Source organism: Opisthocomus hoazin, chromosome 11, assembly GCF_030867145.1.
Source record: "Opisthocomus hoazin isolate bOpiHoa1 chromosome 11, bOpiHoa1.hap1, whole genome shotgun sequence".
NCBI lineage: Eukaryota > Metazoa > Chordata > Aves > Opisthocomiformes > Opisthocomidae > Opisthocomus > Opisthocomus hoazin.
The window spans coordinates 13,370,000-13,395,371 of NC_134424.1; the positions used below are offsets into that span (position 1 = coordinate 13,370,000).

Genomic DNA, 25,372 nt, shown 5'->3' on the forward strand with positions numbered 1-25,372 from the left:
GCTAAACTTCTTGAATCCGTATAAAAATCTGCTTAGACCACATAATTTAGCCTTGCAGCACTGGTTTTATTGTGCAAATAAACTATCAGAAATTGATTTAGAAGCTAATTGTTTCATAGATATGCCAGTTTGTTATGTATAACTATTACTGTTGTAGTCTGTATTCCTTCACAGCGTAAAGCCTTTGGACATCTCTCCAGTCATGTCTGTTAGGCTGTTACAATCAGATACTTCTAGTCGTGAAGTTTTCCCCAATTTAATAAAGGCAAGGTGGGATAATTTGTTGATTTCTACCTGAATACATCATTAACCACTACAAGAGGGGAAATTAGGGCATGGGTTTGGTGTCTCTTTTTTTTTTTTTTTTTTTCCTTTTTGTAAATCTTATTTTTGATGCAAAGGCAGTTCTGTCGCCAGCCAGTCCAGCAAGCGTAGACTCTCCCCCCCACCATAAAACAATGAGCACATTCAGGCACAACTCGTGTTTTCAGTTATTAAAAAACGGAGCCGTCTGTCTCTGCCTGTGACTTTAATCTTTAAGCCTTTATTCCTCGTACCCCACCCCCTCTTTCTTTCCCCAACCTTTTGTTTGTGAAGTGCAGAGCTACAGGATATGTGGGCCTGGAGTTTCTGAATGTATTGTACATTTCCCTGGCAATTACAGATGTTTATAACCCTGACTGATGTTATTTCAGTGTCGTGGAGGGTGAAGAGAGAATTAAAGAATGCTTTTTTCTTTGTCCCTAAGCAGTCTTTTTTTTTTTTTTTGGGGGGGTGGTGTAAACAATTTCTGTGCTTAAAAAAAAAAAATCTTGTTCAGTGTCCTCAGATGGAACATATCTGAGAGCTGTGCATGAATTTTTCCATAGTCTGCCATAACTTTGCTATTGGGACAGTGCATTGTGTGCAGTGCCGTAAAAAGCACAATAGTACTGCATTTTAGTACAGAACAAGCTCCTTGGTGTGGGGTCCATGACCTTTGGATAGCTTATTTCAGAGACAAACAAGGTAGCTCAGGGCTTGAAATGTTTTAACAGTAGAACCACATTAATTTATTTCCAGCTTTACACAGAAACCAAACTTTCTTTTTTGTAGAAGAATGACTTAGAATCTGATGAATTAGAGGTTTGATTCTGGGCTGATGACTTGCAGAATTATTCAAGAAAATTTATTTTTGTTAGTCTCGTAGAAATATGCTCTTGATCTGTACAAGGTTTAAAATCAATTTCTTATTGGTGTTTCTTGAGCTCTCTAAGCTGCAGGTGCACTGTAACATCAATGTCCTTGAACTGACAAAGGTGGAGAGAAGAGCGTCTAGTAGCAAATCTCTGTGATCAGGGTGTTTATTTGTGTGTTTCCTGGGGATCCCTGTGCATTTCGTGATCTTCAGGGTAGCTGGCCGAAAGCATTGAATTTAAGTACAGAAAAATTTAACAGAGTGGTTTGCAGTGTCTCTAAGGAACAACTTCCATGCCTATACCCATTTTCTGACTGTATGCAGACTGCTGTTTACAGGTTGTGCAAGTTCAGGGTTGCATGTCTAAATGTGCATTCGGGTCTGTCTAGCTGCACCTGGTGTGATGGTAGTCCTTGTTTCTTGTGACTGCTGCATGAAACTGTTTGTGAGACTGATCTTTCAAAGAGATGGCAGAAGGATGAACAAGAATTCACAGGGAGATATTCTTTGCCTAGGCAGGACTTTAAGAAGTTAACACAAAAGACAGCAAAAAAGTCTTATTGTCATCTAATAGTAAGCTGACTAAAATATGCTTGAAGAAATTCTAACAGATGTTCTAAGATATTTGTAACTCAGTAATTCTCCTAAGCACCCAGAGGGAGGCAACAGATGCTCTGCAGTAACAATTCCCCAGTCCTTTGGGAGGGAAAACCCCAACTAGTTGGTCATTAAGCATAGCACATTCTTTTTATCCTGATATAATCAGGTACTCAAGTTGTATATTGCTTGTGTAAGGATTTCTGAAATGTGCTGTTTCTTTTTGTATTACAACCCGGGCATGGATGTGATCGAATCCCAGATATGCTAACATAGCGATATTGTCTTGTAAGAATTTTGAAAGAACTCGAAAAGATGAAGAGTGGAGTGTGAAATGGCACTGATATAGGATAGAATTTACAGAAACTTTGTAGTTATTGTTCAGGTGTGTCTTTTTTTTTTTTTCTTCCTCTGAGTCCAGTACTAGGCATGTATGTAATAGTATATTTAGGTACATACAGAAATATGAACATGCCAGTTAGGAAACCTTTCAGTTGGTTGTGCTGTTCTTGGAAGACAGTGTGTTAAATTTTCTGAAAAGCGAACTCAGGAGTTCACTGCCTGAAGCAGCTAACTGGGTTGAAGGGAAATGTGTGCATGTAGGTAATGCTTGCCTGTTTATGTACTACCATCCCTGAAACAACCTTGGAAACTCTGTCGAGTTATTCCCATCATCTTTACTGTACCACTTTTGTCTCTCCAATGCAGACCTGCTTTTGTATGACTGTTGTCATTCGTAACGATAGGCGGACAGCTGTAGCCTACTGTGGGCTTGAAGTCTTGGGACCCTGTAGCATCAGGGAGGTAGCAGGAATTGCCATGACTGTAGGTTCTGCAGAGGCTTCCACCCGTTATTTGTCTTAGCACTCCAGTGTTTGTCATTAGTGGGGAAACCTCAGGTGCAACATTACTGAAGCTGGGAAGAGTCTGTTTCTGTCTGGTGTGAGCTGAGTCTTTAGAAATGGAGCAGAAGACTCCAGAAACACAGAAGCCCAGCAGAATGGGGGATGGGCTCATGCAGGTTCAGTGCCTTTGTAGCTCTTTCAGATGCTGGATTCCTTTTATACTGTTTAGCCACTATTTTCTCTTTCTGGTCTTGGAAATAGCTTCAAGGATGATGTCAGTCTGTACTCTTTGAGAGATGGAGTGGGCAGAGTGGTTATACCTTGTAGTCATATTTTTTGCAACATATTTATGTTGTGTGCAAATATATTTACCTTTTCGCTTTTTCTTTGAAGCTTCGTGGGAGATCTTGTAGAACTGATAAGTCAAGACTATAAAAATGGTATTTATTTTTTTTTTTTTAATTCTTGTTCTGTTTGCTTTTAAGTGTTGACTGTAAAGATTTTATGGACCTTCAGGGACCATTTATGGTCACTATGTAAGGTCCCAGTGTAATGTTGCATTATGTTTCATGCTTCTAAGCAGTGGAAAAACCACGCGTGGCCTTGATACCAAAGCAAAATACCTCTGAATAAGAAGGCTGAAACTTGAACTAGTCACTCATCAGGCCCTAGGAAAGCTTACTAGGACCTTGAGCACACAGTATTGTCTGAGGAGGTCAAAGTGGGGTTTTACAAGTATCCATTTTTTTTATTTTGTACCTTTCTTTTTCCTGAAGCATGAAAATACAGTGTTGATTTACTGTACAACTTATTGTCACATTGTTTCAAAAACCTTGTTTTAGGTAACTCTAGACAGGAGGAACAGGGCACTTCATTGCAAACCCCCATGTTTGTGTCGGGTATGAATTAGTGGAATTATAGGTGCCATTTTCATATGTCATTTGGGAACCCAGAAATCTGACATGACTTTTTCTTGTTGAGCTGTTTTATGGTCTGGATGCCAAATTATGGGACTGAACCTTTTTGTGGTAGGTATAATACAGACACATAGTGCACAAAATCAAAAAAAGGTAACAACCCAATTGTTTTCTTCTGTGCTTTGTTTTGTTTCAAGTGTATGAAATAACCGTTTTTTCTTACTATATGCCATGGATTGTATTCCAGGGATGATGAGCTGTATAATGATGTTCATTTTAAAATGTTAGGTAACTTTTACTCTAGTTTTGTGCTGTATCCTAAATATTTAACTTTCCACCTTTGCTGGTATGGTATTTGCATATACCTATATATGAATGACACTTTAAAAAGTTAATGTTTGCTAACTAATTCACAATTTATGCACTTTCGACTTCAAGCCAAGAAAGCAATTAATGCAACTGAAATACCATGGTGTTGTGTAATTCAGCAAATGCTAACTTTTTTTTGTGACAGTCATCTGTGTCTACTCAGAATGGTTGTTGCTCTTTCAAGATGTGTAGGCTTTTTTAAACCCTACCACCGTTAATGGTTTTCAGCCTTGAAACAAGTAGAGGTCTCTTTTGGACTCTGTCCAGTTTGTGCCTTGTCGATATAGAAATTCAGATCTAGTACCAGGTGGTATTACAGAAAAGGACTTTGCTAAATATGGAAGAAGAATGATGTTTTCTTTCATGGTGCTTTACCTTCATTTTTACACATGCTATGTATTACATGGCATTTCTTGTTACAAGGCAAGGATTGTTCACCTTCCTATAGACAATGAGGGGAGGGCATTCTCATTTGTGGTGATTTTGTGGTTTTCTTCAGAAACATTTTGAAGAATGGGAACTGAAATGCCAGATCCTACCAGTTACTCATCAAATTTGCTACACTTTCTTTGGAAATGGTTAAAGTGAATGTGTCAGAGGGTCAAAGCAAGAAAGTCAATGATGAAATGAAGTCTCCCTTGCTCTAAATTTCATTCTAATACCTCTTATATTGGATAAAAACATAAATGTTTTATAAACAATGAAACTTCAGCTGGATGTAGATTCGAAAATCTCAATTACGTAAATATCAAATCTGTATTTTCATTTGTCTGAAGCCAAATGATATCTAGCAGCACTGATTTTGCAATTGTTGTGCTATTTACCACTACGTAATTGATCGTGCTCTCTTCTTCGAGGTGTTTTATTCCCTTTCTCAGCTTCATACGCAGTTATTGCATGTGGTTGACGTGTTTTTCTTTGTAAATTAAGTTGTATGTGGAAAAACTTAACTGCATGTGTATTGTTTCATTTTTTGAAGCCACTTTACCTTTTGGATTCCTTTTTTCAGAAAGTGATTATATCTAAATGCAGTATTTTATTTTAATATTACATTGCATATACAGTCGAATACTTTACCTTTTTTGACTGCTTCTAAAGGTAAAACAATTTTGTATTAAACAGCATATAACGACTATGTCTTTTCGCAATTTTCTGAAGTGGTAGTACTAGTTTTGTGTAAATGTATGTGTACTTAGTAAGTTTATTTCAACCCTTCCTGATGAAACATTGACCATTTATTCAGCTTGAAGTTTCTCTGAAATTCCTCAGGCTGCTGTTTCATGAACAACTTGGCCCACAGCAGTGTCCTGTCCCCAGAAGCAGAAGATTTGCTTTGCCCTTTCCTTTTTTGCCCCTTCGCAGCTCCTGGCTGTCTGGTCCTGCTGCCTTCCTTCTGCTAGCTCTGGCTCTCCCTGGAGCCCTGTGTCAGCTGGGTCACCTGGCTGATCCAGAGAGGACCTGTCTGGTGTTGCTGAGTTGAACTGACTGGTCTGAGCTTCAACTTTGCCTGTCATCGGACCCTGAGGAATGGAGCATTTCCTTGTCTGTAGAAGCGTGTATCTTTAGCTGGGGCTGTTACTTGTGCTGCTCTTGCTTATGCGCAAGCTGAGAGAAGGTTAGGTGAATTTAGCTTCTGTTTGTGTTGGGCGGAGGGGAAGTGTAGGAAATCATTCTGCTACCTAAATTATAAAGATCACAGCAATCTCTTTTTGGTAGTGACTTCTGTTTGGGAGCCTGTGGAGGAAGGATTCTATGTTATTGTGTGTATTTTTTACAAAACTACATATAACTTCAAGGTGTGTCTGACCAGCGAATCTAGTCAGACCATGCTGAGGGCTTCCTGTGCCTACCCGCTTTTGGAATGGTCTCTCTTCTACAGTGGTGGAAACTGCAGAATTGTTCAGACACTTCTGAGGCTGCTGCTTTTGATCTCCCTCAGCCAAAAAAGAGTAAAGACCTCAGAATACATCTTCTGTGTAACCATTGTTGCTGACTGAGCAGCGTGAACCCTTACTGTTCTCTGAATAAGTAAATCAGGGAGTCATTGGAAAATCATACATTGAGAGATGTCATGTCAACAGCTCAGTGTGGTTCCAGCCCTAAAAGGTGGGCCAGACGTCTCTAAGGATGCAACTTTTAAGCTAGAACAAGTTTCCCAATATTATTTAGGGCTTCATGGATGGCCCAGTGTACAACACTTCTCTGAAGAGGCTAAAGGCAAGGTGGGACTCTTTATATTCCGTAAAGTCTTGCAGAGGCTCTCTGGGTGACCTCCTTTCTTCCTGTGTTGTGATGCCTTTTTTCTGAGGGAGTTTTCACTTTCATGTCTTTTGGTTGTTTGTGTTTTTTTTTTCCATAAGTCATCTGCTTAATACAAGCTTATTCATACGCACAATATTGCAATAGGTGGATCAGCATATAATAATGAGCTATTGGAAGATACGCTTCGGTCTTTCATCATAACCTTCACTGGAGACCTTACCAGCTTTGTTCAGCATGGCCAATCAAGCTTATTGATGTATTGCGATCGTTATAGGCATTTCCTCCCTCTGAAGAACACAGCCTTGTTTCTGACATGTAATTAGAATGTATTTAAACAAGAAAGATCCTTGGATGACTTGGCAAAGGAGAGGGTAGAGGCCCTCATTGCCTTTACCCTCTGCGGGACAATCTTGCACACTGGTTCATCTGGGAGATGAAGGACGAAGTATATTCCAAGTGGATTCTTGTGTGAAGTCTTTTAGAGAAATAAGCCGTTTGTTTCTCTTCTTTATAATAAGAGATTAGCAATTATCTCTTTCCATCACTTACTGTTTGTGGTTGAGTTGACTCAGAATTACAAATAAATAACTGTAAAAGATTATTTGTCATACAAGAAGTGGGCTGCTTTGAAGTATGCACTTATGGTCATCCTGCTTTTTCTTTGTAGCTCTCAGTTTAGGAAAGACCTTAGTGACTGGTTTTCATTTAAAGAGAGTTTGTGCAACCAGTCATTTCTTTATTGTTCAAAAATCAAATAAAATGCATATAATTTTCAGCTTTACTGTGCATTGAGAAAGATGTCTTGTGGGTTGCCAGTCTGACCCTCACTATATCAGATATTCCAGGTTACTCAGAGTTTGAAGCTGCCCAGCGCCCTGTCCGTGCTTTCAGCTGCTGAAACCTTTAGGAATGGGATGCCTGGGAAACGGTGGTGGGGTGCCTGACCTCCACGAGTTCCTGTTCTTTTCAAAGTGCTTCCCAACGAAAGCTGTCGTATCAGTTTCGATCCATGATTTGCATTGCTTTACAGAGGGTTTCCGCATGTGTAATTCATGCGCTCTAGTTGTGCGCACATCTCTCCCCCCTCACACCCACTCGTTCTGTTCAAATTTGGGCAGATTTCCTATCCTGTAAAACATCTTCCTCATTCATCATAGTGCCTCCCCTAAGGTACCTAGCAAAATCCTGTGCGACTTGTAGCATCTCCCAAGGTGTTAATATATAGGAAAGCAGAGAATAATTTAGTTGTTTCTGAATAAAGATTCTTAACAAAAAAAGGGGGGCAGGGGCACGTGCCTGGGAAGGGGGACGTTTCATACTCTCTGCATGATATAGACAATATTTCCTGAGACAGGAGATACTAACCTCAAAGAATTTAAAATAAAACATTGATTTTATTATTTTTTTTTGAAAGGGGAATAGGGGAAGCAAAAATGGTAGAATAGTCAGTCTTTTTATCCTATGTGCAGATGAAACTGATTAAACCTTAAAAACTCGCCTCAGTCCACCCGGTTTATTAATTGAAGAATTTCCGCTTCCCCAGAATGGGAAGTGCACATTAAAACAGAGCTTTGCCCCTGAGTAGCAATGATACTTGAGAACAGTACATTTTCTACAATCCTATTTTCTCTCCTGCTCTAGAGGAAATCCTAACATGGTAAAAAGCATATATTTTTTTTTAAAGTATGTTTAAGGAAGTCCTCTTTCATTTCCTTGTAAAGCATGAAATCAAATTATAGCCCATGGCCCACAATTATTTTGTTTTTACATTTCATATTCCATTTTCTGCCTCCTTTCAATGCCTGTGAACAGGAATTGTACCTTTTGTGCAAAGTCAGCAAAAAAGATTACCATAAACAGGACAGGACACAGTAGCATAAAGAAGCCAGGAGTTGGAATCTGTGCTTGTGTTCCGTGCTGGCGTGGCGTGCAAAACCTCCCACTTGTTCATGCAGGGACTCTGCCCCTCTTCCCTCCTCTAGCCCAGGTGTTATCATTTGGAGCTAAGTCAGCTTTATATTGATAAATTATGGGGAATCTAATGCAATACTAAACTAAGTAGTAACTGTAAATGCTGTAATATTCTTAATCTACTTTTGTCAAAGAGTAGATTGAGGTTCTGCCTATTTTTGAAAATGCCTTTTGGTTCTCCTTTTCACTAATGCTGAAATTACTAGCTAGTTTAGTGCTTGGAGTTTATAACCTAAAGGTTCTGAAAGGGGGCAAAGTGCACATATATAATAGAATAGTAATAACCTCTTGGAACTGATAAAGAAATATAAGAGGCTGAAATGTTTGTGTTTGTTTTTTCTTTTTCCCCCTAGACTTCTTTAACTTACGGTAAACATTGCATGTTGCTGTAGGGCTCCATCTACACACAACTCACCCTGGGAGTTGGGGTATACAATTTGCAAGCATACAACAGGTTGCACAAACAGAAGGAGTTGTGAGTTCGCATGCAGAACTGCAGCAACTTCTGTGATCGAGGTTGAAGGAGATTTGTTAAATTTAAGACGTAATGTTCTGTTCCAAAATAAATTTGGCAGTTATAGTGCTTTACAGTTTTTCAAAACACAGCCTGTAGGTTAGGTACTCAGTGGTGTTTCCCTGTGAGCTCTGGTGTAACAGATCTGGGTTTACTAACTGTACGCTTTTGCGTAAGGACGTGAGACAGTAGCATGTAAACATTGCAGAGTTTGCACTTAAGTGTCTAGCTTCAGTGAGCAGAATCAAATGTGCTTTATTTATGTAAGCTGTGTGGAAATAACAGGTGGGTGTGACACCTACGTAACACATTTATGAGGAGTGAATCTAATGCAGGGGATGAAGTTCTGCGGCCTGGTTGCCTAGAGCTTTGGGTAGGTCACACAGAATCACGCAGAGTGCTAGGGGTTGGAAAGGACCTCTGTGGATCATCCAGTCCAACCCCCCCTGCCGAAGCAGGGTCAACCAGAGCAGGCTGCACAGGACCTTGTCCAGGTGGGACTTGAATATCTCCAGAGAAGGAGACTCCACAACCTCCCTGGGCAGCCTGTTCCAGGGCTCCGTCACCCTCAGAGGGAAGAAGTTCTTCATGTTCAGACGGAACTTCCTGTGCTTCAGTTTGTGCCCGTTGCCCCTTGTCCTGTCACTGGGCACCACTGAAAAGAGTTTGGCCCCATCCTCCTGACACCCACCCTTGAGATATTTATAAGGTCCCCTCGCAGCCTTCTCTTCTTCAGGCTGAACAAGCCCAGCTCCCTCAGCCTCTCCTCATAGGAGAGATGCTCCAGTCCCCTCATCATCCTCGTAGCCCTGCGCTGGACTCTCTCCAGTAGCTCTTCATCTTTCTTGAACTGGGGAGCCCAGAACTGGACACAGTACTCCAGATGGGGCCTCACTAAGGCAGAGTAGAGGGGGAGGAGAACCTCCCTCAACCTGCTGGCCACACTCCTATTGATGCACCCCAGGTCTTTCTTCCTGTTTCAGTAAGGGTTTGAAGATGCGATATACTAAAAAACATAAATGCAGAGAATGCAATGAATTTTCTCGTAAAGTTCATCAATGCATACTTTTTGATGCATACCATTCTTCTGGGGCATCTGTCTTTTTGGGTGTCCTCAGACAGCAGCTAGTGAGCCTTCCTTCAGGATAGAGAGCTGGTGGAGTGATGTGCTGCAAGTGGTATCGTTTTGCTCTTCCCTTGGAGAAGCGGAGCCCATGGCAGCATAGGGAAACTGGGTTGCTGCCTTCTGCACTTGTGAAGCTTGTCGTATTCTGTGACATCTCTGAACTAGGCCAATGAGTAGAGAGTAACAAGTCACTTCCCTGCTGACTGTTTGTAATCAGATACTCCCCAAAATTCAGAAGCAAGAGTGGGTTGGATGTGATTGTTCAAAGCCAGGGCTAGACTTTCTCTTCTCTGTGAATGTATTTGTGTTGATGCCTGCGAGTTCTGTGTTCCCCGTAGTGTTTGTGGTACAAATGAGTGCTGCTGCCTCCAAGCTTAGCTGGCGCTTTTTGCAGTCTTTTCTCTGTGCTGCTGGTCGTGTTGCATTTTTCCCGTATCTGGCTGTCATCCAGATTCTCTCTGTTCACGTATTATCTTTCTTGTTTGTTTTTCTTCGCTCAGACTATCTACTTTACTTTGTTTTTGTGCTGTGTTTTAGCTGCTTATCTTACAATATAATTTCTATCTTTCCCCACCCCCATGTGTTTTCTGATGACAGCTAGTTGTTTCATTTGCTTTTTACAGGGCCACATCTGAGCTGTGTGTCATCACACAAGGGATGCTCTGATAGTTCATCTTTCATTTTAAAGCAAAGTGAGAAATCACACTTCAGGAGGACTGTCTGTCTTTCTGAATGTTCTTAAACACCTCATTCATAGATGAAACAGCAAATGAAAGGTTACACCCCTGTTTTTTTCTGTGGGAGAAATTGTTTGAATACCTTAATTTAACTTTATCATCCATTCTATATGACCTGATTCAATGCAGATAAAATATTTTTCTTGATTGCTGTGCTTCCTTATATGCAGACCTGTCCTTCACATCTCTACTTCGTTCAGAACTATTTCAAGCCATTTGCCTGCTTTGAGGGCTTGAGGAACACTCATCTTTGCTGTATCACTCTTAACTGCATAGGACTGTATCCTGTCTCCTTTTTTTTGAGTAAAAGCGAAGTGTTTCAGTTGCTTTTTGTCCATTTCCTGCAAGATCCCATGGCAGGTGTTCTGTGGTCAGATAGTGCAGCTTTATTGAATGGTACTGTCACCTTCTTTAATTCTTCTTCTTGGTTTTGGAGTCTCTGCTTGGTATGGTCATAATATTTTATGCCTCAAAAGTTTTTTTCCAAATGAGATTACATACATGAGAATACTCTAATAAAATCCATCCTCACTTCACCTTCCCCTGTTAAGTCATGTTCTGTGGTAAAAAATTCTTCAGGATGATTGTTCCTTTTTCAGGAACGTTCAGTATGGTAGTGAGTTGAAGGATAAATAGTCTGACAGATTATTTAAATTGCAAATATGAAGTTAGACAATAGTAAGTCTGCTATTACTATTTACATGCTATGAGGAAAAAGTGTGCTGAACGAGATGCTCCTTGTTCTTTGGAGGAGTTTATAGTTTTGCCACCTTGCTACAAGGGACCTGCCAACTTTCTTGGTTAGAAATGCTACATTTGTGAATCCCTGTGCACTTTGTTTTGATTTCCCTGGATTACTTCATTTTAGTATTTGATGAACTGTTATGCATGAATAAGGGCAATTGAAGAAATGGATTGTGAAATGGAAAAGGGAGAAGGTGAATCGCCAGAGATGGCTTATTAAACAACTCAGAGGAAAGTTGACACATCAAGGAACTAAATCTCAGTGGGTTTGGTTTGGGTTTTTTTGCCTTGTTGCCCAAGGGTCGTGCAAACTTGATCATTCATGTCTAGATATGCATGAGTAGACATGTACGAAAGACCCTCATGCCTCGGGGAAAATGCAAAGTATTTCTGTCAATGCTGTCCTGATCTTTCCCTTGTTTCTATGACTGCTGAAGGGCAGCAGCTTCCTACCCTGCTTGGGTGCCAGCTCTTCCACTGCCATACTTTCTGTTCTGACTTGCAACATCTCTTACAAACCGTGGCCAGTTAGCACATTATGGATTTGGAGGAGGCACAGCAGTTGTACTGAGGCAGATATTTGCTAACAGAAGTGTGCTGCTGTTTCTTTGACTGTGGTATATTTTCGTCTGGAGTATCGTGATGCATTTGCCTGGGGTTTCTGGAGTCTTTCCATGGACTGTATAGTTATTTTTCTTTTGTTCATCTTCTCTTTGCTGTGAAGTGCCCCGAGGTAGACATTCTTGACCTTCTGGCAACTGAGCTGATGATTTTTATGGCTCTTCTAAAGTGTTACTAATAGATTCATAAATACAGCAATTACAAGTATTTGCTTTAGAACAAATGTATTCACAGCAGTTTTAGTGTTTCAAGATAAAGTCGCCCTTGTACTGAAACTACATAGAACAGTTTCAGTGTAGATTTTGTCTCCTGCTGGAGGGAGGAGATACCCCACCATACATAATGCATTTTACCAGCCACTCTTTCAAGACCAGATTTGAATCTGGTTACTTTGGCTTAATTCTGGAGCAGAAGGGTTGCCATGCTCTAGTAGTAATAACAGAGTTAGTGAAAACTTAATCTGTAGCATTAATTTACTAGATGCACTTTTTATAGTATTAACAATCAATTTGACCTGATGGTTTTGTTTTAATTATTAATTCACATTCATTTTAAGGATGTCACCTGTGTAGTAAGCATTACTGTACGCTATAGGTTAATACAAAAATATGAGTGTTGTATGAAATTAAAAAAACAAACTGCTGTATGTACTCACAAAAGTGCATGCATTCTGATTGTTTTGTCCCACTTGAACTATTTTCATGCCGTTCCTTCCCCTTGCTTCCTGTCGTTTAGGTCTGCACTTCCATATGGTGTGTAAAGCCTGAGCCTTTTGTGCGGTCTGGATGATGCTTGTGTTGTGATTTAAGCAAGTTCTAAATTAAGAAAATTCTTGAAACAGCAAAAATCAAAAATACTTTTGAAGAATATGAAGTCAATCTTCAATTTGTCATGAAGAGATATTTGAAATGATTGGTGAAAATTCTGCAGGAGATTTGGACATGTGATGATTATCCAGCTAGCACTCCAAAGAGTTTAGCATTCATTACTGCCAGATGAAAGCTTTGGCAGGTTGAAAATAGTCATTTGTAGCCATATTTTTTTTTTCTTGTTGTAGCTCCCACCCACTCATTCACCCATGCACTTCAACCTCAGAATGATTTCCTATCCAGAGTTCATGGGAATTATGAACAAGGGTAGCTGTTGTTGTAGCCATTGTAAAAGCTTAAAAAAAAAAAATTGGGGGAGGGGAAGGTTGGAGACGGCAAAGGAACAAGGAACAGTTGTATCAATTTCTTGTTCTTCTGATCAAAAGCTTAAGGGAAGTATTAAATACTTAAATTCGGAGTGCTGCAATTTTGCATCATTTCTAGCTTTCAAAGTGTGTTTTTTGATGTATGACTTTCTGGTAGTTCAGCTTTAGACTTTGTTTTAGTTTTTTATGTTTAAACTCTCTTGACACTGAAGTCTGTTGCACTTTACTTTTTTGAGTATTTCAGTTACCTGGAATTAGACAGGAAAATTCTGAAAGTAATTAGTGAAAGGCCCAACATTTATCAAAAGTTCCTTGGAAACTAATTTAAATCCATGAAATTCAGGTTGCTTGAATCAAATTATTAAGGGTTCATGACAACATTACTTTGAAAAATAAAATAATAATAATCCATAAGCATGGTAGGTAACTTCAGCCTAAAATTTAGAAAATTTTTCTTGAAGAGATCTAAGAATTGGACCTGTTTCTGGCTGTGTAGGAAGTGCATACTCAAGTTGTAGATCTGAATTGGGAGTGAACGGTAATATATTGCAGGGTTTAAATCACCTCTTCCTCACATTGAGGGACTGTAGGAATTTATTTAGACTTGGGGCAAAGCTGCCTCTGGTGGTGGTCATCTTGTTTTCACTCTTACCAAATTATGGACTCTAAAGACGTGGTGGGAAGCAGGGGCGGACTGAGGACTACAGATGTAGTTAAGTGGCATGTAGTTGGCTCTTACTGGGATTGCTCTGAGCGTGCAACAGTCTGCAGTGGTGTTGTGTGTTTCTTTGGCTGTACCGTATTCTTGCTGCTTGGATTATCTTTTTTGAGACAAATGTCATGCTTGTGTTGGTGATAAGGGTTATTTTCATAATTTTTTTTTTAAATGCAGTGAGAACGGCCTTAAACTTGAACTGTTAATATGGAAGAATATGTAAACTATTGCATGCTTCCGTATTTTTTGTGATCTGATGATAACATATAGTAGCTTAAGTTCCCAAGGTCTTATTTTCAATTACAGCTGTGCATTCGATGTTTAATTTGACTTGTGTTTTGTTCATATTTGTGGGCATTTGTACACATACTGACAGTTTTTATGGTTAATATTTGAGAAAATGATCCTTAACCTTTTTATGCTGCTGCAATACTGACTCTGAATTCTCCTCCAGGTGCCCAGATTATCGATTTGATGATGCTTGTAATAGATGTGACAAAAGGGATGCAGACGCAGTCAGCAGAGTGCTTGGTAATTGGGCAAATTGCCTGCCAGAAGATGGTGGTCGTTCTGAACAAAATAGATCTCCTTCCAGAGGGGAAGAGACAAAGTGCCATTGAGAAGATGACGAAGAAAATGCAGAAGACCTTGGAAAATACGAAGTAAGTTAACAGTAATATTAACAGCTAACTTGTAACAAAATATTTAATGAGAAGAGAATGGAAAGTTTACCAGAAACTCAAATGCAGTCCTGAGTTTGCTTCTGCAAGTATCATGTATAGAGAAATATTTTCTTGTGAAGCTTTTCAGTTTAAGGGGCTGCTTGGAGTTCAGAATGGATAAAACAAAGCCAGAATATCCACGTGAAGAACTGTTGGGGGTGTGTGTGTTTGTTTTCTTTGTTGGATTTTTTGTTTGGTTGGTTGTGTTTTAGTTTGTGGGCTTGCAACTTTTGTTGTTGCAAGTCTTTTTCACTCCAGAGAAAAGAAAGTGTTAGGGCTTTTCCTTAACTGAGGGTGAAAAATGTGGTTGCCCCAACTAAGAGAGCAGAATGATGGAAGCTTTGTAATGTAATGTGACTCTGGCTGGGATGATGTTTGTCAGTCCTGTTTAGGTAAATTAATTGATGTATGTAATGAGTGGAGTGCAGTGAGATTCATGAGTGGAAATGTGGCTGTTATGAAGTGGGAAGGTACAATACAGACATGGTATTTAATTTTGTGGTTACACAAACTGAGGCACAATTTGCTTCGCCCAGAGTCGTAAGGGGACGCTGACTCCCACGTTTATAGCTGTTGGGTCACATTTTGTTTGGAATAGGATTCAGCGTGCAGAGAAGAGAATTTTCACCAGGACCAAAAAAGCAAAGCTTGGTTGGATATGGCAGTTCCTGCTTAGCTTATTTGTGATGGCAGGGCAATGTCCCTTTTCACCTACGCAACTTCCACAGCAGTGACTACGAAGATCTTGGTGTCTTTCCGGCTCCTGTGTTGTTCTTGGGTCCATTCATATTGCTGGGAATGGTACAGAGATCACCAAGAAAGTAAAATTCTGTCTTGAGGACTTGGAATCCTACAACTTCTAGTTCTCTCTGGCAGCTCTTGATTTAAGGGCAAATAAATACAAGGTGACTTGGTTTTCTCTGGAAGTTGCTGCCCCTCGTTTTAGGGGGTGTAGAGAACGGAGACACCTGCAATATCTCAAAGCATTTTGGCTCAACAGTTTTTTATAGCTGTGAGTTTGTTGATCAAATTCACAAGTAATTCCAGTGGGGGTAGCACTGAGATAACAAAGTTAGGAGAACTTTAAAGAGAATTGTCTAATGGCTTTCTTATGATTTTATTTCGTTGTTTGAAAGATTGATATATAGAATGTGAATTAAACAGCATTATAATTAATAATTTTATTTTCTGTCTGCTTCTCATCTATGCCAAGAAGGTAATGATTTTTAAGAGAGCTTATCCTAATATACTGCTCACTTTTATTTTGCCCTTCTTTTAAAATCTGTTTAGCCATCTTGAATGGCAGTAATTGCTGCTGCTAATGGTACTTCATTCTTGGTTTAGTCCAAGATCGTAATGCGAATAATTGGAAGAAAAGACCTTCCTAGCTGCACATTCATAAGAGACAGTTTTTTGTGAGGATACCGATGTTCAGAAGTATTCTTGATGTATACTGTTTGAATTAAATCTTCTCTTTATATCCTGAAGTACGCAAGGGCCTTTACAGTGTGTCTTGAAAATTAGTTTGTCAAAACTGAAGGGGAAGTGAGGTTTTTTTGAAACAGTTGACATGCTAACTGTGAGGTCCTTACCTCTAGCCCCCTGTTAAAACAAAGATGTGTATCAACTGATCAAACAGCTGTGATTCCACCTGGAGAGAAGTGGTCCTGTCATAATGTTTGAGTTACTCATTTGGACTCTGGATCGTAGAAGTGCACTTTTATTGAATGTGTCTGTGTATTGTTTGCATAACAAAAATTAAGTTTTTGCATGTTTAGTCTGTGCTTTACGGTGCTTTCGGAGCACTGCTGACTTGGGCTGGATGGCAAAGTGCTTGTCCTGTTGTATCTTAGGCATGTGCTGTTTCTTGACAGCCTCTTTCCCACTTGACTTTGAATTTCCAAATGCATGTGTTTTAACAATTTTTGTGTTTCTAGACTGCTCTTACTAGCAGAGTGTATGCTGAGACCATTTGACAGCTGCCTCTGACCCCAAACACTTGGCAATGAGCTTCTTGCCAGGAATAGTTTACTTGTTGATTATTATTTCTCTACGCACACAAGCATGCATGCACAATTCCATAGCAGCAGGCAAATCTGAAGTCTGTTGCAGCTATAGAGTAGGTGTTGCCATTGGTGCTGGGGAAATTACTGTAGTGTTGTCAGGGGATTCCACAGAAGGTGGAAAAAATAAGCAGAGGTAAGTAACTGTCATGTATTTTGAATAGTTTGACACTCATAAATTTAACCTAATTGAAACTTGTTTATTGCATGGGTTGATACCAAAAGTAAAAGCAAACTGTCCCTATGAATGGAATTTCTGTTTTTTTTATGATTTTTTTTACCACTTGCTAGCTTTTATCTTTGTCCGGCAGGGTCTAAACTCTGCTGACAATAAATTGGTGTGATGGAGTAAGAGTTTTAGTAGGGCTGAATCATGTTTGGAAGTGCCTCCAAAGGCAGGATATGATTACTCCAGTTTGTTCTGGTATATGGGAAAAGGAGTAAAGCACCTAGTTCAGCATAAATTTATTGCAATACAGTACCCTAAAGTATTTGTGTGAAAAGAAATTTCCAAAAGTTTTATGGTTAATCACAGGAATTTTCAGTGCATATTTTTATTACCCTTTGTCCCTAGATGCCTTAGACTTATGACATATAAGCAAAGAAAATTCCTTATGAGCTCCATTACTCTTTGGTCACTAAATGAGCTCCTTCTACAGAACTTAGCATTTTTTTCTTTATCAGGGCACTGTCTTTTTCCTGCTGGCTCACTCCCTTTTTGAGATAAATGGGGGTGGGTGTCGAAAGAATAACAACAATAATTACTTTTGGTCTGAACCTGTTGCATAAGAATCAAGTACTTATGAGAACCAATCATTTTTTTTTTATTGCTGATTATTATTCCTTTGCTTTAATATATATATATTTTTACATGGTTAATCATGGCTTTTGCAAAAATGCAGTGGTAATTTGACTTCTAGTATACCTTACCTTTCTAAAATGTAGACAAAACAAGCGATCAGGTGATTCAAACACTAGGTTGCAATTTAGGGAGCAAAAGTTACCATTTCAGTCAGCAGACTTAAAAAAAGCTGCTGAATATTAAGGACTTGAGAAGTAAAATTCATTGTAAGCAGAAAGCTGAACTGAGGTCAAGTGTGGAAGTACTGCTTTTCTCTAAACCTTTGCATGTTTGAGATTTGTGAGTTTCATGAACGTTGATTTTGGTAGATTTAGATCTACCAATCCAGGTCTGCAGATCTTGCAGTTGGCCTGCAGACTCAGGTGGACTTTATGTGGCATCTGGCATTTGGCTCCCTGTTTGAAGGTTATGACTCTACAGATAGGATTACAATTGATCTAGTGAAAGCTGAAAATAGTGCTTGTCTCCAGGTAAAATGGCTTGAACACAAAGCCACTGCTGTAAGACTGGGTAACGGACCCTTGCTTCTGAAATAAACTGAAGTTTTACTCTTGTCTGCTAGAGCTGAATCAGTAACTAATACTAAACAGGACTGAAGATTCCATGGTGAGGTCCAGTAGTGCAGATTCAGTAATTCAAGAAATAATTGTTAGTTATTCACTATAGAGGAAGAGCAGGTAAATCAGAACTCAAGGCAGTTTCCTTGCCTTCATTGTCAAATAAGTCTGGAAGTACTTTATGCTGACACGTGCAGGAGATCTGTGGTCTAATGGTGGGAGTCTTTCTCTCTTTCAGGTTCTGTGGGTGTCCTATTGTTGCTGTTGCAGCAAAGCCCGGTGGACCAGAAGCCCCAGAGTCTGAGAACCCACTAGGTGTTTCTGAATTAATTGAGGTACCTGCTGAAGAACATAATAATGCCATAAAATGCACTCAAAATTCTTTAAGTCTTTTGGGGTACACTGTATTGGTATCTAGAGCTGAGGAACTCCTGCATTAATGTCAGTTTGAAGGGATCTGATTCTTTATAGATTCCTTCCAGTGAATGGAGCAGTAGAGGTTGCGTGCCCCAAAAGTGGATCTCCTTTTTCAACTACTAGCCTTCAATGCCTTTTAATAGCTGTGGCTTAAGAAACAGCTATCACACGTGGTGAAATTGATTTAAAGTTGTAAATAATTATGAAGCATAATGAATAAAAATAACTTTAAAATTCTGCCAAATCCTTGGTAGATGTTGTTTTATAACGGTATCACAGTTAAGAAAATAGTAAAGTTATGAAGTCAGGCACTCAGAAATTATACATCGGAGAGTGTCGTCTTCTTTCACGTATGCATTATGATCCAGTGTTTAAGTGCATGATTTTTATTCTGAACAACGCTTGCCTCATTCCTTGCATTGGATGGACAGGCTCAACTAGTGAGCAGGTAGTCTGTATTTTTTTTTTTTTTTTTTAATTCTCATTATTCTCGGTGTGGCCTCATGATTCCATTCAAATACTGCTCTGCATTCAGAATGATTAATTTCCTCCTGGACTTTTCTTTGGCACATATCACTGTGGTCTTGAGCACTTGGCAAACGGTTAATTTACTTCCCAAAGACCTATAGAAGGTATAGAGGTGACTTAAATCTGTATTTAAATTTGGAAGCTGAGGCACAAAGGAGTTGAGTCCACTGAGTTTGCTGATTTTTGATTGTCAAATTTAAGGAAACTAGGAATTCTTGGGGCATGCTTATGTTCAGATCATAGTACCTACCAATTTTGATTGCTAAGCTTTGGGGTTTCTGTTTGGACAGTCTGAGGTGTATAGTCAGTGATTACCTGTGGAAAGTTTAATTTTTAAGAGAATGGCAATACATAGGAATTCTGGCATAAGCAAGTTTAGAATCCATTCTCTAGAGGAGCACCACCTGCCTTCACGATGAAAACATCTTTCTCTGGGATGCTCTGCCTTGCTTACTGCATGCCTAACACATCTGCAAACAATAAAAAGCGTGGCTTGGATTTACCCTGTGCCCTAAATGAGGTAGGGCCTGGAAAAAACTGTGTAATTGTATGACTAACATTGTGTCAGACCCATAGGAACAAGAAAAGACTTTAAGCAAACTGGGTGCTTCACAGGTATCCTTAGTTTCAGCAATGTGGGTTGTTGGTTTTGGGTTTTGGTTTTTTTTTTGAGAGGTGGGGTGCAGGGAGAATAAATTCTTACGTTTTCAAAAAACTAAGTTATGTGATAAGTTATATAGTATGACGGCTATACTGTGAAGGACAGGACACTTAATATAGCTGTTTGAGAGCACTTTGTAGTAGACTTGTCACCCCTGCTGTGAATATTTGGATGCTGATAGGTTTAAATTACCTGTAAATTTCTAAAGTTAGGGTGCAGCACCAGTCATGGAAAATCTAGGGATGCCTGGCCCAGGCAGTCTGGCTTGCACAAAGGTAAGATGTTCTGCATGGCTGCTGAACACCGAGGGTTGTACCTCCTCCCTGAAGGCTGTACCTCCTCCCAGGCACACCTGGCCTGCGGTGGCCCTGGGGCTGCAGTGTGGTTTGGTCTTAGAACAGACTTAGCAAGAACCTGGCTGCCCACAGTAATGTGTAGAGAGCTGGAGGTAGGCAAGTCCGTAGTTCTGCGTTCATCTGGTTGCAGGCAGACTTACTGGGATGTTCCCTAGGGTTAAAAACTTCGGAGGAAGTACCCACGTTGCAGCTGTTTCTGCCCACTCTGAGACCTAATATTAGAAGAGCTGGCAAATGCTGTGTGAACCCTGCCATTGAGCTTCAAGGTATTACCCTTTCTGTCCTTGACAAGAGACTCTCTCCATTGTTCTGCCATTACAACTTGGGCTTAACCTCCAGTTTCTGACCTTAAAAGCAGACATTAAAGGCAGTGCCAAGTTTATGTGCTGATGTTCTAACAGAGGCAGATATCAAAAGTGATGTTGAGACAGGGGTGAACCATTTCCTCTGAAGCACTGTTGGATACATGACTGCATTTCTATAAGTAATATCTTTTGACTATGATATATTTTAAGAAAGATAGTATTTGTCTGCAAAAGAGAATTTCTAAACTTGAGGAATTTCTCTAGAAAATGGTACTTATATAGCTATTTTTCTTAGTGGATCGATCCTCGAAGAAGTGTTAACAGAAATCTGAAGGGGAAGTTGACTTTGAAAACTTACCCCAGTATAATAGTTTTTCTGGAAGGGAGGCAAGGATGGGCTTTATGGGGCACTAATATCTGTATATAAGTTCATTTTCACAAAATCCAAAAAAGCTGAAGTAGCAAAATGTACTATAAAATTGTAGGGGGAGAGAGGGGAGCGGTAAAAAAAGGGGGGATGTACAGGATTTTTTTTTTTTCCTCTTTACTTTGCTGCAGTGTTTGTATTGAGTTTGGCAGCAAGTTTATCGCCAGTGCAGTTCTGCTAACCAAGCTAAATGTGCAGCACCAAATCTTTCGAAGGCAGAAAATCGAACTGTTCCCGCTGCTAAGTGTGCATCTCCTCTATGGCACGCAGTTAATTTGACATTGGTGTGTTCTAAGCTCATTGGGAGATGCCTGAAATCAGTAAAACTGCAAGCTTGTTCAATCAATCATCCGCTTGCCTGCCTTTTGCTGTGTGGCTGTCTTGACTTTTCACCCAGGCATGGTGCTGGTGCTGCTTTTGTCTTTTATCTTTTTTTTTTTTTTTTTTTTTTTTCTCTTTCTTCCCCCCCCAGGTCCTGAAGTCTCAGGCTTACCTGCCATCAAGAGACCCCTCGGGACACTTCCTTATGGCAGTTGATCACTGTTTCTCTATCAAAGGTCAAGGCACAGTGATGACAGGGACTATTCTTTCTGGCTCTGTTAGCCTTGGTGACAATGTGGAGATTCCTGCCCTGAAGGTGAGTGTCTCATTTTCACTCCCCCCAGGTTTAATAACAGAAGATGACACTCAACAAAGAGGAGAGTGTTCTCTTCCAATATGAAATTATTCAGTTATTTTCAATGTGTGGTTTTTGGGGGTTTTTTCGGTACTCTCCTAAACCAGCTTATAATAGGAAGAGATACAGAGATTTTTAAATAAGGCAGCCAGTGAAGTTACCTGCTCAATTTTAGATGAATGAAGAACACTGACCTAGATTAGTGTGTTAGACTTTCAAATTCAGAAAAGCAAGGTGAGCCTATTTCCAAGACAGGATGTGCCCAAGGACTGAGCAAGGTTTAAATGAGGCTGCTTTCATATGAGATGTTGTGTGGCAGTGAGAAGGCTTGCGAAAGAATCTGACTAGATAGGTTTCCCAAGATGTTGGGAAGTGAAGGAAATGACAAGAAAGCAGCACTGAAATGCTTGATGCACATTCTCTTTGTTTATTGGGGCTTTAATTGATGTCAGCGTGTTCTGGGAGAACTGCAGGGATGCAGTGTGTGGCTTGCCGCCGTTGGGCTTTTTAGAGAGCCTGTAGAAATTCAAGAGGCCCTTCAGTGGCAGTGAGACTGCTTAAATGTTGTTACTATTTTATTTCCTTAAAATATATTCATCCTTTGAAAGAAATCAAGGTGACTTTACACTTGGAATAGGTGAAGCCTATTTCACAGATGCTGATTTGGACTGCTCTGACTTTCCCTTTGTATTAATTGCCCAAAATGAGTCAAGACTTGGAGTGTTCTGCAGCTGCCACTTAACGTGGACCTGGCTGGTTACGTTCTGAGAGCAGGCAGCTTTTGGCTGAACAAGCCTGGATGGGACTGTTTTGGTACTGTCAGCATTATCCTCAAGTCATGTTACTGTGAGGACCTTATTCTTTTACTGAGTGAATGTGCTGCATTCTCATTTTTGCTGGTACTTTGTGGGCAAGTGAAGGACTGAGGCGTTCTGATTTCACCTAAAATATTTTGCTGATAGCTGACAGTTAACTTCTGGTCAGCCTCTTCTGTAAAACCAGTGACCATCTAATTTATATCATGTTGTCGTAGTGATTTGCATGATATGTACCCTGTCATGTCTGCTTTCACAGTGGAGTTCCTCACTGCCCATATTCTCATTTACAGCGTGCAGCCCGTTCTGGGAGCCACGCTTGCAATTCCTGCAGGGAATTGCTTTGCTGGGATTGTGGCTTCAGTTTCAGCCTCTCTTGCTTTCCCCTTGCCGGAGTTCCTTCCCTTTTCCATTGTGGCCTGCTTGCACAAGGGGTCCAAGTAGCTACAAGTAGTTAGGAGTAAAAGGCTGACGAGCGCTGAGTGATGGCTGCAGCCAGACAGGGCCCTTGCGTAGCTGAGTTAGCTGCTTTTCCTTCGGTGTAGCACTGGCCAAGCTTCCTATCGCTTGCGCTCTGGGAGGTGGGGGTGAGGCAGAGTGGAGTAATTGTCTTGCAAAGAAAGAATGCATAACTAGATTGTATCTGGAAATGACTGCTTAGCTCTTCATGTATAGTACAAGAATGTTTTGGAGAAATATGTTTAGGAATTAGTCTGCTCTTCGAGAATCTGAATGAAGAGGAAAATGACAAAAATATAGTGAATAACTTGCAAACTGCAAATGGGTGTTTAAAAGGACCGTAGGAAAGGCTTTAGGTGGGACTTGAAAAGATGCTGTAGTCCCAAGTGACTGGGAAGGTGGTGAAGTGAAAGGCAAGTTAGCAGATAAACAGGTCGTTGACAAAGAGAAGCCAGATCACTTGGCTTTTACAGCATTAACAACTTCCATCAAGGTTTTAGTTCTTTTCAATTGCTGTTAATTAATTAATCCTTCCACTGTGTGAAATGGATGTGTCCATGCTGCTGAGTGGTAATCGTGGTAGGCAGAGTTTTGCATTTTGTTTTTCTGCCACTAGCAGCTTGTCAATATTCATGTTCACATTGTGCAGGTATGGAAACCAAGGCACAGTAAAAGGAAGCAACTTTTGTAAGTTAGAGTTGTGTGTTGTACTTACCCCTGCTAGCATCATGCAGAGCTGGGTTAGGATACCTATAAAAGGTCAAACCTTTCTCAGGCCTACAAGGTAACGGAGGAAGCACATTTCACAACACATTGTGGTTTATGAGTCTCTCTGACCTTATTTTGCCCTGACCCTGTGGTAACTGAGATTGACAGCTGGTGCCCACTGGGCATTTAGGGACATTACAGACCAGCTGCTTTTTGAATTTGAGGAACCCTCTCACCAAATGAAGTGGCATCACCTTCCAGTTCTACTAATGGACTTCGACATCTTTGACCGCTTGAACCTGCACAAAGGAGGGACACAGCAATTAAAAATAAACAGTGACATTCTCAAACGCCCATACTTGCTCTGATTGAGGCTGAGAGCACCAGCAGTGCCTGGATTCCTTTATGCTGTTGCCTATGTAAATTGCCATCTGGGTTTGATTATCCATATAGAGAAAAGAAAAATTATATATATGTGTTTGGCAAAAAGCTTTGATACAGCAAACAGTTCACTGTCCAATTGAATTAGTAATATTTGCTCACTATCACTTGAAATCCACCTTGAAGAGCACGAACCTAGATTTTTTGTAGCAAAAACATAGTGTTGGCAGAATTCTGAAAGCCCTTTAAGATTATTTCAGTGGTCTTTTAATCTCTACAGTCTTCCAGTTTATAAACTGTAACAATTCATGACATTTTCATTCCTGCTTTATAGAAGCTCCTGGAGTTTGAATATTAAGGATTTTTTTTAACAGAGATTCGTTTTATTTTACTGATAGGTTTGGCAATCATCACTTCAAAATATTCATTTAAGTATATTTTGTTTAGTGAATTTAGTTTAAGTGAGCATGAATGTACAATTCTAAAGCTGCTGTGTCTTTTTATAGTATGCTTTGAAAAAGGAAAGTGGTTTCTTTAGTGGGGGAGAAGTATCTTTGCCGTCTTTACCTGGGTGAAAAAAATCAAAGTAGTAGTTTAAGAACAGCAACTACTTAGAAGGCCGATGCAAACCAGGCAAGAACAAGGACTTTTGTTCCTATTGTTGGTTGTCTCAAAACAAAACAAAACAATCCTTGTGTGAAAAGTAATGCAAAATGTTGTATGGTATGTGGTCTTCCTTCTGCCCACTGTTAGTGATTCTAGCTTTGGATTGCACAGTTACAAGCACGTTAGAAATACTGGGAGATTGGGTAAAACAGATGATAATATGTTAATATTCCTTTGAAGATGTTTTTGGGCACGGAAGATGTTCCAGGTTGGTTAATAAGAATGGCGCTCTCTGTCTTAAGAGTTATAGAAGATCGTATAGAGGTCAAATCTGAACTGAGAGAAATCAGAGATAGATGGACCCAGTTAATGGGTATAAAACTGGTCATCCTGAAAATGTTGACTCAGCATTGTCTTACCTGTGATCAAGTGCTGCTGCAGACATACAGCAGCCACAAGGCATGTACGTGGCAGCCAAGTACAAAGATAGCTGTTGGTTTTTTTCAGGACTTATAAGAAGTAGAAACTTTTCTTCTTGCTGGACATCCAAGTTCCTATCTGTTCTGTTTAATGTAATTACTGAGGAATGTTAGAGCATGTTGGTGCAAGCTGAATGGCTGGTGGATGTTCATAGCTTCAGTGGAGCATGTAGAAGAGTACAGTATGCTGCCATTTTGTACTGCGTTTCGTCAGAAGTTCATGACTGCCTTGAAGGCGGAGTAGCTGTGTTATTGCTAAATGGTTACGTGGATGTTTTTGTGTAGGGGATCATGTGCGCATTTTTACCGTGTGCAGAAAAGTGTGTCTGGTGTAATCTTATGTGATAAATCATGTGGATGTCCAATCATTGGACTGGTGCCTCTTTAGACATTGTCAGATTTTTGATCTGCTAGGTGTGGTTGAGCTGTTGTCAGCAAAGGGGAAGAGGAATGTTCACACTGGGTCCAACCTCCACCATCCCTGAGGTTTGCAGTAGACAACTGCCGTTACTAATGTTGAGCATTTCAATCTCAAAAGTTGCAAGTTGTGTTTATGAAAT

At 40.0% G+C, this 25,372-nt stretch overlaps 1 protein-coding gene across 2 annotated transcripts in view; it reads left to right on the forward strand.

The window, feature by feature from the left end:
• EEFSEC (eukaryotic elongation factor, selenocysteine-tRNA specific) overlaps positions 1-25,372 on the forward strand; it is a 128,040-nt gene that overhangs the window by 20,089 nt on the left and 82,579 nt on the right. For both annotated transcript variants that reach the window (XM_075432553.1, XM_075432554.1), the window contains exons 2-4: positions 14,245-14,452; positions 18,233-18,329; positions 21,161-21,325. In XM_075432553.1, coding sequence (XP_075288668.1) covers positions 14,245-14,452; positions 18,233-18,329; positions 21,161-21,325 — 470 coding nt within the window. The remainder of the gene's footprint in view (positions 1-14,244; positions 14,453-18,232; positions 18,330-21,160; positions 21,326-25,372) is intronic.